The following is a 17,442-nucleotide window of genomic DNA, read 5'->3' as shown; positions in this document are numbered from 1 at the left end:
TTTTCTTATATTATAATAGACGAAATAGTGTACGATATATTTCAAAAATGTCTAAAAAAACAAAAAAAAAACAACATTAAAATTGCACTAAAAGATAAAATATACAATTAAATATGCAAAAATGTGAATTTTTTTAATCATTATATGTCGTGAAACAAATTTTGTGCTCGCTTAGCATATTATACGATCAACTAGAACAAATATGTAAATGTATACAAATCCGTGCTCTAGATTAATAATTAATAAATGATAAGTAGATAAATAATATATATATATATATATATTTATAGTCGATGCAAATCCGTGTAACCCATCTGCGTCCACTGACTGCAAGTACGACTGCAGTCGACTCTATATACGCGTCCGACGACGACAAAGCCCACACATTTTTTTTCGGGGCCCACGTCGAGCGGCTCCAACAGACGGCGCTCGAGGTGCGTGTAGTAGCGGTGAAGTTTCGTTGTCTAGGCCTATTCCGTCGTGACGCACGTCTGGCTGGGGCCCCGTCTGCAGCCTACCAATGTGAACGCCGCCTTACCAGCGCAGACACCCACACGCGTGCGCCGTGATCCACGTTTCCAGTGGTGCTAAACGTGCCCCGGGACGCGATCACAAGCCATACTTTGACAACCCGAAGCCGCGGCGTCATCGATTGCGGCCCACTGACCGGGGTCCCGGAACTAGCTGTTGCGCCGCCGCCGATTGTCGACCGTCCAACGAGCGTCGGTCCTCGACCTGCTCCCGCGTCGTCATTCACTATAGCCGCCGAAGGTCGAAGCAGTCGCAGTGACCGCCGCTCGTCAGTCAGTAATCACTTCATTCGCACACCGTACGCACTGTGCATCCGTCGCCGATCCGCCGAGTTCCCTCAATGCTTAATCAGCGTCGGTCCGAAAGGTTGAAAAAGCTCCGTGACAAAACCACATCGCACAACAACATGTGCAAGCCAAAAGAGTCTGAGAAACGCGTGCTGGCCTCCGAAACGATTTTTCACTCGTTCGTCGTAGCTAGGGTGAGTGAGAAACGACCGCCGAGATAACGCTTTACTTATACTATAGTACCCCGCGCGTCGCTGTTCTGTTGCTCTGCTCGTCGCTAGTCAAAGGCCCTCTCTGGTTCACCATGAAAGCGCGTATGACTGACTTTTTGTTCATTTGGGTTAAAAGGTTTTTTATTTAGGTAACATTTTAAAAGTTTGGGGCGGGAGAGGGAACGAAAAAATTTAAGCTAAATAAAAGCGTAATATAATTTCAATATATAAAAATAATAAAATACAATATGCTATAATTATATGCTAAATTATTTATATAATTAATATTTGTATTGGTACATCATTGTTAATTAAAAAGAATTATATAAATTACAGGAAAATATTGAAAATCGAAAATATAAATTATAATCAAATGTATTATTAGTTATCGGTAAATAAAAACTGTACATTTTTTCGTTTTATGAAGTCCAAGTCATTAAGTAATAACACTATATTAATATTTATTAAATTATAAAGTTGATATTATTTTTAAATGGGTGGGGGGGGGTGTCCCTCAAATGGGCGCCATGCACACGGGTCGGTTCTGTGTCGATGGGTCTACTAGTTAAGGTTGTGGGATAAACTGATCGACCTTTCCGATGTAGTACCTACTCGTTTCTATTTACCGATTTCGTAGTAGACTGTATGACAAACTACCTATATCGTTATTTGCGCCCGTCTGTCGTTTATTTTTTTCATAGTTAATATAACGATCCGGCAGCATCTCTTTGGTTTCTAGGCTGAATAGGAAATTACTTATTATTATTATAGCTAAATACTTATTTTGAAAATAAATTTTGATTTATAAACAAACGTACAACGATAATGCTTAGATTTTCCCGTATTTACGTATTACGTATTTTATTTTGTATTTTAATATAACTTAATATCATGTATAATTAATTTTTATAGGATGTTACTTCAAGTGTAATCAATTTTGAGACACCTGTGAACATCAGTGATATCACTATTCTTTCTCCATCAATGTATTCGACATCTGCAAACGGAGGAATCATTATTGGGTAAACAAAGTATTCTTTATTAACTATGAATAGTTCAAGAGTTAAGTGGTTACTGGTTAATTATTTACGTGTTCCGCAGTCCATTAGAATAGTTTTACAGCTAAAATATGATAAACCGCTACTGCTTCTTATAATATTTAAATTTTTAAATTTCAGAGGAACCGATCCTGGGCAAATTCAGATTACATTTCAATGCAACAATGTGGATGAAGAATATGCTGCAGCAAATGTTGAATTGGGTGTATTCAACTATGACGCCAAAAAAAATACTCAATTTGAGTGTGAAAATGAGGTGATTGAGTCATAAAATTAACTTGATTTTTAATTGTTTTAATTTTTAATTACGCTTTTCTTTTAGATATGGACAAACAGATTGATTGTGATTGCGAAATTCTCGGTATTAAGTATTGTTGTTTTTGGAACACCCAAGGATCCTAATGCCGAATACTTACAAAAGATAGAACCTTCAACCATCAATCTTCCACCTCTTGCTGAAGGCCCTATCGATATGTCTGGCGTTGTATCTATTGCCGATAGCGTTATGGAGAACATCCAAGCTGAAATCAATCAACAATTGAATGAACTTTCCGGTGTTCGTGAAAGCTATCAATAAACTTACTTTTTCTGTTTGATTCCATATTTTTTTGTAGTTATTATTACCACGTTTTTAATTTCAATACCATTACTGGCTAATTGCATTTTGTAATTATTTTTGATTACTGAGTCATAAATAAATATTAGGACAGAGAAGTCGTTAAGATCAGGTGTTTTTTTTTTTTTTGTTGGTATCTATAGTTTATAACCATTACAACAATTGGCGTTTGATTTATTCATAATTTTATGTTACATGTTAAATTTAATACCTATTTAAAATTAATATGAATTTCTTTTTTTTGTTTATATTTTAGTAAATGCCAAATTGTAATGATTTTCTGATCTAATTTAGTGTTCACTATTAACTATTACAGTATGGAATATTTAAATATTTATTATTTGTATTGTTTTAAAAATATAAACTTATTGTTTGATTAGTAATCATATATATGTTATGGATATAATTGATTTGTTGTTAAGATAAACATTATATGAATCAAGTCTCATTTACATACATTTAAAAGAGTTGAATATGTATAATTAAGTTAAAACGTCATTATTTATTTTAATTAATTATGTAATTAAGTTTTTGTAACTCAAAACAATTACGGATAATTTTGATGAAGGCAAATAAGATCTAGAACTTAATAATTAACTTTTTTAAAGTAACTTTATTATTTTTTTTTATAAAATATGGTCTATCTAATTTTTAAACGCTCTGTCTAAGGCTATTCTTTGATTTACAATATTTACAAAATGGCACCGGATACTGTTTTTTAAATGTATTAAAAACTGTTTACAAATGTTTAAAATAACTTAATGTAACTATAATTTAGTAATTTATTGGTAAAAAATGTTAAAATGATTTTCAATAATAATTACCTATTTCAATATTTGTTTGAATAAAAAAGTGTTTGAAATTTAAATATACACATCACATATTATATAATAAATAATATTATATGGTCTTATATATCTTACACATATGTGGGAAAAATATCTCTTTGTTTTAGGTATAAAATGACAGTTAAGTACGTGTTATTTGATATTATATAATTTATTAAAAACAAATGATATGCATAAAATATTTCTAGCTAAATGTTATTATTAATATAGGTGGTCGAAAACGTGTGCATTTTTATCTAATTTGTTTTTAAATATTTTTGACTATATTAACTGTTATAACTATTAATTATTATTTGCGCTATTATGTATATTACATTTATATTACATTTATTAATGTATTATACAGAATAGCGGTAGTTGAACCAAATAATTGATTTGCTTGTTAAATTGAATTATTTCTTTATTTAAAGTAGATACCTACCTATTCAAATCCGAACCTGCGGGTGGTGGGGGAGAGTTCACAGGGTTAACGGGTTGTTGTTTTTTGATAACGTCATCATATACCTAATAATCATAATAGGAAGATTAGGATGTAATATATTGAAAATTGTATTTTGAATAATTTCTCATTAGTTATTATTCCAAATAAATACCTACATATTTGAGTATATTATATTAAAAAATTAAATACGTGTTTTGTAAATTTTTAACACAGCAAAGTTAGTGTTAAACGAGTTTGGTTAAATAAAAACATACTTAAAAATTGTATTGGTACAACAATTATATTTTCACTGCAACCACTATTAAGAGATCGTATTCGTACCGATATAACAACCGCAACGTCATATTAAATATTACATGCGACGAGTAGGAAATTAACTTTGATTGCTCACTATAGTGACCAGGACCTAACCGAATTTGTAATAAAAGCACCACCCGAGGCGTTCACTGGATCCCCCGATGCTTTGGGGCATATTATTTTAAGTGCATAAACGCGTAAATATTTTGATATTTTCAACTATACGTTTACTGGACGTGCTCGGTTTTGGTAACAATACTCATCACTCATCGGTATTATATTCATGTTTTATAGATACCTAAAATGTTAAAACTTACAACCACACACCTATTATATTAAATACCTATTATATAGCTACTATATATTATAAAATATATATATTTCCTACCTGTATTTGTTATAGTTACGTCCACGATATTATGCACGCCCAATGTTGTATTGTTTTCGTAAAAAACCATTACGGATTGCAAAGCGAATGAGATCTATCGAGTTCCTAATGTGTTTTTAAGTATTTTGAAATTTGAAGTAATCGGTGTCCGCAGGTTTTTTATTACGTATGTATGTATTTCTCAAAAAAATAAAAACATAAAAAACATTCCAACTTATTTGCTCTCCAACGTTATATTCAACGATGCCGGGTCTCCGATGAAACTCGAAACTCGTTTTGACAGTTTAATTTAGGCTTATAATAAGTAAGTACCGTATGTATGTATGCGTGTATAGATATATATATAGTGTTTTATAGTGTGTATACGGCGGTGTGTACTACGACGTCTATGCAAGACACACGCGTTGTGGGAAAATTCTTGAGTAAAGATGCCATAGATACGTAGGATTTATTTCGACTTTTATATTAGGCATATAATATTACATAGGCGGTATACGGGTACAGGTAGACAGGGAGATCGGACGGCCGGTTCAATTATAAAATCAAAAAATATTAAAACCGTGTTTGAGAACTTATATATTATGTAATATTATATACCCATACGACCATTAACCAATCTCGTAAAACGTTAATAAATGTTTCCAGAAAATCCATTAGTGCGGTATAGGATACCTCTATTATGTACAGTATATTAGAATGTCGGATAGGTATTATAATATATTTAAGCGTATACATTATACGGCGGTGATGTACCTTAATTTTTTTTTTTTTTTATCTATAATGCGTGCTGCAGCGCGCTTATTTACATTTGATGAACATTATACGCATCATAGACGTGCAGCGATCTTAATAAAATAAACGTTTTACGATTTAAAAAAATAAATCAAACAAATGTATACGTATACAACAGTAATACATACACAGATGATGACCGTACGCACGTAAAATCCAAGAATTTAGGAAATAAATTTGTCTTTAGGCGTATATTAATAATTAACGATTAGACATATTAAATTGTAATTAATACTCAACCATTGAGGCATAATGTAAAAACAGAAATAAAATATGAAAATAACATATCATTGAATCGATTAACCACCACCGTAATTACCTATGGCGTCTTCATACGAATAGTCTAAAATCCGTGTCGGCTTTCTATGTGCTATGTCTCCAAAATGCTTTATCACTCTAAAGGTACGATGATTTTAAATAAAAATAAACAAATAAATAAATATTATTCGATTAAATAATTTAATTGACACTACATATGCTGTTAATCCACAATTTTCTAAACCATATTATAACAGCTACTGTGCAATAAGAAGGAGTAATAGAATTTATTTTTAATAAAATATTAAGTTAGGTATACGCATTATTGAAAATCGCACAGCAATCTCTATATGTTTGACCACTGACCCAAATGAAAACTAAAAAAATTCTAATAAATTCATTTTAACTAAGGCAAGTTAATATTTTTCTCTATTAAGTTATTTTGGTATTGAATATATTGTTGGTTAACTATTAACTTATAACTTAACACTAATCTAATTTTGACGAACTCTAGATAGTTTATTTTCATTAACTTGTCTATTAACACCTTGAAAAATGGTACCTAGCTTTTGACTTCAATCTTTTTGTTTTTTTTCGTAGAACAATCTTTTATAAACTGTAATACGTTGTTTGGGAGTTTAAAACTTAAAATGATATATAACCCGTCGATTATTAGCATAATATATAGTAATAATATTATTAGTAATATTTGATGTACTACATTGTTTTTTTTTTCTTTTTAGTTTAGTTAGCTATAGTATAGTAAATGAAGAGTTCTAGTAAAGACAATTTTATGAACTTTATATTGTATATTGTATATACGCATAAATGTAAACGAATAGGAATCAAGTCAATTAATAATTATCAGTGGTGCACGTGAGGTTAAATTCTATAGTGTTATCTATTAGACCTGTAGTGGTTTTCAATCAATGTATGCCGTGAGCGTCGACTGTTTTTCTATCGACCGAAAACGTTTAACCATGCGTGTTTAACTTAAACGAGTACCGTAGAACATCGAAATTTCGAGAAAACGTTCATGACTATCGTAATAGCAAGACGCAGATGCGCAATTATTGATCATCGTATATAGATAACTTGTATACTTATATATAATTGAATTGTAGAATAGTTATAGGCTTATCGGTAGTCGAAGACAAATCTATTAAAAAAAGCACACATATACACATATATAGATGTATTCTATATATACAGTGGCGGTTATACATGTTGTTCAAGGGAGAGGGGGCGAAAATAAAACCAACCCTCTCCCACCCCATAGCATTATTATATATATATATATATATATAGTATATACGTTTAATATAAAATATTATCCGCGGTTAAAAAGGAAAAATATTTTTCTATCAATCATAAATTTCGAATATTTGTAGATAGGTTGGTGTTGTTGGGTCAGTGATATACTAAATTTAAAAAAACCAAATCCTAAGGGGGCGACCCGCCTATCGACCCCCTTTTAACCGCCACTGTATAATATATAATATATCTATATATAGTTTAATTTTAACTACGTTAACGGCTACGAGACTCTATGGTAATATTTTGTGAGTCATAAAATGTGCTTTTTTTCAAAAAGATTACAAGCCATCAGTACATAGACAATAGGTGTATAAGAAGGTATTACACAGATATTATCGCAGAGAAGTAAATTTTTAAAATGTAAATGTAATGTAATTATTACTTATTTCACCTCGAAGGATCGAAACAATGAGATTATTTTATTCTATTCACGTACAGGTACATGCAAATTTTAGTCGTATATCCTACGTTCCTATGCGCACTTCCGTAAATAATACAATATAATTCTTAATAATAATCAAAAAATAATTTGTACTATTTAGGCAAACGTGCAAAATAATTAATAGAATTTAAGTTCAAACCTCGAAAATACCTACTGCTAATAAAAATGTTTTATATTGTAATCAGATTTTTTAATCCGACATTTGAAATAAAAACTTATTCTACATAATAATTGGTCTGTTCATGTTTTCATTATCGTGATAATTTAAATTGTATTATTTGGCAAACACGGACAATTAACTGTGTTCAGTCAAACAATCAAATATTGCATGTTTACTTTTCACGATTGAACTTTATGATCAAATAGTAAACACGAGAGAACGGTCATTGGGAAAAATTTATGATTCTAATTTATAATAGTCTCGATTAACTAGGTATGCTTTTATCAAACCCAACATGGCAACATATTTTTCGTTTATTCAGTGTTCTGAAAACATAACAGGAGGTATAAAAACAACTTACAAGCAATAATAAAGCGCATACTATTATTTTAACATGTTAATCATATTTCAAAAGAATGTCATATTAATGGTTTATCTATTATTATTATTATTATTATTATTGAATTTGTTGTTTTTTGTTTCTATTGAGATTGTTGGTACACGCGTTGTTATAAATAAGTTTATATAATACAGACGTAGTATATACATTATAAAAGGATCAAAAATTAATTGAATGTATTAAATTATTTGAATTCCGAACTTGTGTATACCGAGCGAGTATTTAACTTAATTATTTTTCAGACTTTTTGACAAATGGAAAAAAAGATAATTCATTTAACTTCATGTATAGAGTATGTTAATACAAGATAATAACGGCACTCATGACGTTATCATCATATTATGTGCTTCCGCTTCAAGTACTTCTATACAAATGTGTACTTTAGGGTTTTGAATAATAAAACACATGCGCTTAATGCAGCTGTACAAATATTTTTTACGCAGATAGGTAATTCAATAAATGAATGTTTTAAAAATCTGCCTGGGTACTTACCAAAAATTATCGTAAATGTTTGTACAACCTTTTTTTTTCTTTATTAATTAAATATTTATATTTACCTATTCACCCTGTGCAGATTAATTGGTGACTATAATATATATATAAAGCCAGTATATCCTGTATACTGATAAAAGACGTTATAGAATATATTACGCAGGTAGGTATTATAGAGGACATGCCAATACGCCATTAAGTACGAGAGTGATCTTCAAAAGTCAAAAAGCATATAAAATATAATATAATTAAAAATGCAACTGTTTTTTTATTAGATATTTTGATTCGTCAACATAATGCTAATATAAAATGGTATAATTTATTGTACATGTATATTGTATTTTTCAAAGAGAACATTTTGAAACAAATTATATTTTGGTGACTAAGTATCAACATTTAAATTATAATAAATTAAGTTAAAATATAAGATCTATTTTGAACTTATTAAGTTAATTTAACAATTTCAATTACACGGATTCCATTCAATATTATAAACTACTTATATTATATTCATAGTATGTTTTACGATTCAATTTTGAAGAATAATAAATTAATATTGTGCACCTACTACCTACATTATATATTATTTTCAAATGTTTACTTTTCTTATCGGGGTAGCACGATTATAACTTTATAACTATATAAGCGTCAGTAACTCTCATAAAGATTTTATAGACGTGACAATAAACTCAGTTTTTTAATTTTATATTTTTATTATTATAGGTATGGTGTATGTAATCAAAATTTATATTTCAGTTGATATTAAATTACCCCCTTAAATTGTCTCTATTATATGTTTTGATTTCATTTTTATTATTTTCCTGCACTCGACTGGACTTGTATTTTAGATTTTACTTTACAGTTAGAGTTAACAATGATTGATAAATATCCATTTAAAATACGATATGTAAATATACCAACGGATGTTGGTTCAAGTATTAAGTATGATATACTTATCATATTGTAAATATTTACAAAAAAATAATCACCATACTTTTTTTCTTTACAAATAACAAATATATATTTAAATGCATTAGTATATATAACAGTTTTTCACTTAGAACCTGATGGCCACACTATTGGTTTTGATGGGTCAGAGTATAACCTGTATATGGGACGCAGAAACAACAGGAACCGATTAAACGTTAAAATTAATGCAATATGTTATTAATGCATTTATTAAGGCTTTAATAAATTCGTAAAATATCGATTACAGCTAACAATAATTTTTATTAATGTTAAAGGTGCGTCTATTTAACCGGTATCGATTCCGCTAATATAGCAATTTTTAAAATAACCTAAAGATTAAAAGATTCCGCCTAATTTTGAATTGTAAGTTTAACGGAACTCCAAAGTATGGGGGAATATAGAGTCTTTGAATAAAAATTACAAATCGTAATTTAATCAATCTTTTTTAAATTGACATAGACACTATTGATAATGTACAAGATATATAGTTTTATTGATAAGTATATTACTTAAAGCTGACAGTTATTCAAAATGTTGAAAACATTATTTATAAAAAAAGGAAAAATAGGTAATCGGTCTTGTGTACAGAACGAGTCAAGTGTCTTGCCATTGAATAAGTCACTGTAATAGTGTAATGTATGTGGTGTTAAATTTGAATTCGATAATAAATCATTGCATACGAAAAGTGATTTTGAGCGAAGACAGTTTGTTATCCTATATAGTACCAATATTTTATTATGTACTTAAATCAATATTGAAGTAATTTAACCTAATCTAACCTACCATTATCATGAATTGAATTATTTTAAATTTTTCCACGCAAAACATCATAGCATTAACTATATTATTAATTAATATAATAATATGTTTATATCATATTTTTAAATTACAAAATTTTATAGTTTTGAATAATTTTGTCAAAATGTATTAGACTTTTAACGAAAAATAGGTAACTATAATAACAAGTTATGAAGTTATGAAGGCTTTTGTGTTAAATTGTTAAGCTTTTTGATCAAATGGATATGTTTTTATTAAAAATAATTGAAAATTACTAAAATATACTGAAAATATTAAATAGTTATGAATAACTCAAAAGGATACGAAATATTTTGAAAATTATATCATGTACAGAAAAATTTGCGGAACTGGTTGTGGGCAGGGATTAAAGTACTAACTTGATTCATTTTTTTATCAAAAAAGATTCTAAAGTTTAAAGTTAAAATTCTAAGCATTTGCATTGCTCCAAAAGATGATGACAATTACAAAAAAACATATACCAACACATTATTATAAAATCGATAAATTCATCGTTCCTTTTAAATCTAAAATTCGACATAATTTATTATTATTTATATTTTATAATATTATTTTAATCATTATCTAATTAATAATTATTAATGATTATTATTGGTACCTGATTTATTTTTATTTAGGTTACTATTCACTATTGGATACAAGTGTAATCTTGGTCATACGATATATATTTATTATGTACCTATGATAGGTGTGAAATAGTTTCCAAAAAATTAAACCGACGATATTGATATTCTATTATTGTTTACATGCATCGTGTCTTTGGAAATAAATACATTCGTTGGCTTGTACTTGTATTATTATTTATTCCATCAGCACATCTCAAAAAATATTTTTTTTAATGTAAATTAATTTTTAATTAATTATTAAAGTTAAATAGTAACCGGGATGGCCACATGCAAATTTAGTAGGTGACCGGAATCCATAGGTTGTTTTAAAACTACCTGCAGTAGAGGAATTGAATATCGACGCTTCATTATTGTTGAAATCGATGGATACTGTTCGAATTAGCGCGCTCAAAGGTTATTATATAGTAGGTACCTGTTATATACCTGTGGGTCACTAACTGGCGGTCCGAGGTTCGTATCGGGACCGCGAACACTTTTTTACAGACCCTTATCCGCGGAGTAGATTTTAAAATCTTCTAAGTTTCACGTAAAATTTATATTACGACAAAAAAATTAAATTAATCTGAATTGAACAAATGTTATAAATCAATATAAACACTAATTAAAAATAAAAATGATTTATTAACGTGTGTAAGTTTTTAAAACTGTTAGGGGCCGCATCCAGCACGGTAAGTTTCAAAACGGAACTCAAAAGAGATTAGTCGGTGACCCCCGCTATATATACAAGGTGATATTTTAAACATACCCCATTGTTATGCTTAAATTATGCATATATTACAATTCTGATCTTTACATAGTTTCAAATTGTTAAAAAATAACATTTTTACTAGAAAAATTATATTTTTAAATATTTTTTATCCTTATATTTTTACTTTTTTAAATGACGACATAGAGTTTCAATTTCATATTCCAATGAAGAATATTTTTCTGAATATTTTGATACATAAAAATCGAATTTAAGGTGAGTAGTTTATGAGTTTAACGTATTTAATGTTTAGACAAGTGGAGTAGTGGACAAACATTTATCTCATAAACTACTCGCCCTAAATTCGATTTTTATGTATAAAAATACTCAGAACATTTTCCTGCTTTGGAATATGAAGTTAAAACCCTGTGTTGTCATTTAAAAAAGTAAAAAACTTAAAAACATATAAAGATAAAAAACATTTAAAAATATAATTTTTTAATAAAAACGTTGTTTTTTAACAACTTGAAACCATGTAAAAATCAAAATTTGAATTCATGCATAATTTAAGCATAATAACGGGGTGAGCATACTTAAAAAATCACCATGTATAGTATAGTACTTATATATTACAGTTCCGCGACTTATTGTATTTTGCTTTGATATTTATCGTTCTGGAAATGTTTTAATAACTATCTGTATGAAATCCCGTTTTAGGTAACACGATACGACTGTATTTACGGGCACAGATATATCGTGTAAAGGAATTTTCGAGTGCTATATACGTTTCGGATAATCCGGATTTACATAGAATCCACTCCTATAGGACGGAACTATCCGTTTATTAGGCCCGTTGACAACCTCTCGTCGTCGTTCACACCAGTTTTATTGTAATCGTGTACCTCGCGTATATAAAAAGCGTAGTCCGAGCGCGTATATTTATTTAGAAAGTCGGTGCGTAGAAAACAATTTGCCTTCATCATCGTCATCGTCATCATCAAAGTATATATTAAAAAGCGTGCATGTGCAGCGGGCGAGGAAAATCTAAAACAATATAATATATTGTATATGTACAATGTACATACGGGCCTCCTAAATAATAATGTTCCAAGTGTCACTGCGGCGACCTGTCCCCGCTCTTTTAATTCTATTCGGTGGCGGCGGTTGCGTAAGTATAATAATAATAATATATGTAAGATAGGACCACCTGCTCTCCGTGGCTTGTCATGTTTGATTTATGTTAATGCATACGCACTGCGCAGCGTGTTGTTTTCGGTCTCGTCGTATCGGTCCGTGTTTTCCATTTTATTTATTATTGAATAATGAATATATTATTACGTGTATAAAAAAATATACATAATTTTGTTTTTTGTCTACTGTTAACGAGCCTAAAACCAGACCCGGCGCATTCAATAAGACTATTGGAGTGTTATCCCTATCCAAATCACTACGCATTATGCAGTATAATAGTTGAATATAAAATTCTACTTGTAGTTGTTTACCTGCCCAAGTGGTTATAATTCACATCGTTTCACGTTATTACGACACACTTATTTTATACCAAATTAATATTTATGACGCACTGTATTCGTGTAACGAACGACTTATATACCAATGTATAATATAATACAATATATTACACGCTACGAAATTTCATGATGATAATGCGATAATAATATTATTATAGGAAAAATTATACCAAGTGTTATAATATTATATAATAAAGAGCTTATGTTTAAATGTATATATTCTTCCAATTATATTTTATAGTACCCACACACATAATATCGTTGGATAGAGTCTCGTTAAAATAAAATCGAAACAAATATTTCGTACCATTTATGTAAATGAATTTATTTGAATAGATGAGACAATATTAGCTACTAGAAATCATAACTTTTTATATTTGTATAAGCAACCATAGGCATAGCTTTTAGTAAACACCATTAGGTCAACAGTTCGTATGTTCGCTTCTTGATAAAAATGAACTAAAATTTAATGGTTCAGAAATAAATAACAATATCATTAACATTAATTAGACCATATCAGTAATTACATAAATCATAGTACAACTTGAACATTAAATGTTCAAAAATAAAACGAAAAAACATGCATACCTATATAGTTATTCTATTTAATAAAAAATAATTACAAATGCGTTATCACGAGAAAATATTTACTTTTATACATATTATTAAATGTTGTAATTGGTAGATTTTGTTATAAAATTGCTGAATAAATATATTCAGAATCATTTTAATATTTGTCATTTTAAAAATAACGACTGCGCTTATCATTCTTTTTTTGCTTAACACAACTATATACATGTTTATACAAAAATCAACTATCTATAGCGTCTTGTTCATTGAAACACTGTACAGCTATATAAATTCAAATAAAATTAAGTTCATTTATTGTTATAAGATTTATGAATCATATGTAAATTATTATGTTTATTCAATTAGTGATATTCAATAATATAACTACACAGAATATCATTGTGAATTCGTTAAAAATAATTAGGCTTTTCACGATTTATTATTTACAACTATTTAAATGTATAGTATTTTAGACTGATATCTATACGAATTAAACCTTTTAAAGGAAATAAATTGAAAAATCACCGCGATGGATTCTTCAATTTTCTCGATAGTAAACGGTATATTGTCAAGTACTGTGCATAAAACTTACAAGTTAGTTGGCTACAGTAACACATTTTATCATTTATGTGATAATAATAATGTTATAATATTAGTATGAACCAAATATTTTTACGGTAATATAACATCGTAACAATATCACAACTTTTATTTCAGCTAAATAGTTAAACGGGCTCAAGTCCTAGTATTGTACATATTTTGTGTTATATTTAATAGTAAAATGAGTATACAAATATTTTGTGGCTAATTATGACTTATATACGTTTTATATAATAATATAATTAGTAATTGCCTATCCAGTAATAATCCCAATTAATATATTTTTTTAAGTAATGAGTAGAACCCGATTTTTTGGCGTCGAACCGTATTCGAACCAAAAAATATGTATTGTCAAAGAATTGCGAACCCGAACCAAACTTATAATTATTTAAACGAACCGACAGTCGTCATAACCGTATACTTTCAAAAAAAGGTCACAATTCAAAACCACACATTTTTAAACCTTAATGCCGCATATTTTCTAGATTACAACCCGTACAATACCACACACGTTGATATTTATCAATAAATCGTGCAGTTATATGAATGACGCCAAAACGAACCGGAACCGTACCGATGAACTATTAAATTTTTTTATCGAACTAAAATTTAAACTCAGCATTTTTTTTTTTACAAAAAGATTGAAATTATTAAAATTTTATAGTTGCAGTGTGTTAAATTCAATACAAATAAATTGTACATTTTTGTAAGTTTTTAATACATTTAAAATATTTTTTATAAAATATTAAAATAAGAAATTAAAAAAAAATTAATAAAATATTGATTTTAAATAAAAATAAAAATAATCTAAGTATAGTAAATAGTTCGATTCGGTTCGATTCGGCATTACAACAGTTTGACTCATCATTTTTTTCTATCAAACAAAATATGTTCTATCGTAATTCTTTATACCTAATGCCTAATGGCGACAATTAATTAATAACAATGATTTGAGTGATAAACATATATTAAAGTTTAATGGTACGTCGATAATGGCTAGATACCAATGCAGGACAAGAGGCTAAGTCAAATAATAGTCGGTATACATTATTTTTTTTTTCGTTTCCTCGCGAAAAAATATAGACTAATCCACCAATATAAGTATCATATTATGATGGGAGCTTGGTAAAAAAACATCCTTTTAGATCATAATAAAAAGTATTCGTGTTAATTTTAAATTCTTGAATATAAATAGTATTTCAATAATTATTAAGTTATATTGTTTGAAAAATAAATTACCAAAGTAAAAAATCATAATGAATGCAATTTTACAAAAAATAATAACTATATAACTTGTATGTAAGTATATTTTAAAACAAATTATAAAATATTAATTTACAAAAAAATTGTGGGGACGTAATATTTTTATTTTAACCTGATTTTAAATTTGAAGTGTAAATACCTATATTAACAAAAACCTTATATGTGATTTTACATTAATGTCTGTCTATTTTTTTACCATAATATATATATATATATATTAAAGGTGGAAGTTATTAAAAAATAATGTGATCCATATATTTAGGTGACAGAAGTCTTTTTTTATTTTCTTAACAAATTATTTTTTAGGATTATTTAAGATTGTTTCTTATATGCTAACAATTCACCCTGTCATCAGGTCACCGTGTCCCTAATTCAAACGAATCCGTCCGAAATGAGTGGCCTAAATAAATTGGTGAAATGTGAAACTCTTGAAAAACTCAATTCTAATTAAATAATTATCTATTGTACCAAAGAATGATTTGGCGATTGCACTTCGACCCGAAAATGCAGTAAGAGCGCTAATAGCAGCGTTAACCTATATAATTATCGCGTCTAATTATGCTGTCAGAATTGCGTTTCATGTTTTTCTTGTACTCGATATGCCTACCTGTTATAACACGGTAAATGTGCAATATAATAGTATGATATATCTGGCTGCGATGATCGACTATTCGGCTGTATATATTATTAAAATCGTCGTAACGACGGAAGAGTTCAAGGACTTATGATAATATGATAATAATAAAATATAAATTATAATACGTTATATCAGACGGGTCGACGGTGTCTTATTTTTATTTTTCATTTTTTTTTTTTTTTTATGAATGTGTTCTCCGTAACATTATTATAATATTTGTATATATTATCGTTGTCGAGCGCGGACACGTGGAAATAATATTATAATCTCGAAGTAATGCTTCTACAGGTAATATTATAATACATCCGTTACGCACACGCTTATGACAATGAAGACTACATCGTTGTGTATTATTTGTCGCTGTTATTTATATCTTATTATTATTGTATCAAACAATGAGTGTATGGATATTGGCATTTACGACGGTGTACGATTAGGTACCTATTGTTTCGTGCAACATTGTAAAGCACTCGATTAAAGTTAGTAAAAGTGTTTTGATAAAGCTATACAGAGTATCTGTGACTATAGTTAAATTAAAATACTTTTTTTCGTTATTTTAAAATGTATTATTTATTTTATAATCTCAATTTAACCACGGAAAAAACAAAAAAAAAAAAATTGTGTGCATATTAGCAAAAAAATATTATAATTTATTATATACTAAACATATATTACACATTTTAATAGAGCTAGGCAAGTGTTCATTCTTGAAATCGAGTCAAGTCGGGTATTAATTCTTTAAATTAAGTAAAGTTCAACATTTGAGTAGGTTGTAGGTATATTAGAATATTTTGTTTATTCTGCTATTGTCCTATATTATTATAAAGGTACAGAACAAAATTAAATAATTCAGTAAAAAGTTTTACTTATCTTTATTTTTTTACCTTTATTTAATTAAAAATATTAAAAAATTTAAAATGTTTACATTTATATTTAAAAAAAATAATGGAATATACTTGAATACTTGATATAAGTCGAGTAAAATTAAATACTCATGATTATAAATAAAAATAAATAAATAGTGAAACTGAAGTATTACTAACCTATGAAGAGTACTCGACCGACACTCGAGAAGTTTTTCAATCTCAAATAGTCACTCAACTTGGCATAAATTAAGTAGGTACTCGACTCCGCTTCACTTTTTTTTTTTAAATGTCAAAAATAAAACGCTTATATATATGGTTTAGAATTAATATTAAAACAATAT

The 17,442-nt window shown here is 28.4% G+C and overlaps 1 protein-coding gene across 1 annotated transcript; it reads left to right on the top strand.

Annotated features, from left to right (window-relative positions):
• The first annotated feature begins 820 nt into the window (after positions 1–820).
• On the top strand, positions 821–2,810 carry LOC113558824. Its single transcript, XM_026964383.1, has 4 exons — positions 821–1,012; positions 1,943–2,052; positions 2,209–2,344; positions 2,411–2,810. Exons 1-4 carry the CDS (start codon positions 872–874, stop codon positions 2,663–2,665), a joined length of 642 nt encoding a protein of 213 aa, XP_026820184.1. The 5' UTR covers positions 821–871; the 3' UTR covers positions 2,666–2,810.
• The last annotated feature ends 14,632 nt before the right edge of the window (positions 2,811–17,442 follow it).

Source organism: Rhopalosiphum maidis, chromosome 3, assembly GCF_003676215.2.
Source record: "Rhopalosiphum maidis isolate BTI-1 chromosome 3, ASM367621v3, whole genome shotgun sequence".
NCBI lineage: Eukaryota > Metazoa > Arthropoda > Insecta > Hemiptera > Aphididae > Rhopalosiphum > Rhopalosiphum maidis.
This window is presented reverse-complemented; position numbering and strand designations above follow the sequence as displayed.

Coding starts and splice junctions, on each gene's coding strand:
- LOC113558824 (XM_026964383.1), top strand. CDS start 872: ATGCTTAATCAGCGTCGGTCCGAAAGGTTGAAAAAGCTCCGTGACAAA. Junction 2,053..2,208: donor AACGGAGGAATCATTATTGG/GTAAACAAAGTA, acceptor TTTAAATTTCAG/AGGAACCGATCCTGGGCAAA. Junction 2,345..2,410: donor AATTTGAGTGTGAAAATGAG/GTGATTGAGTCA, acceptor CTTTTCTTTTAG/ATATGGACAAACAGATTGAT.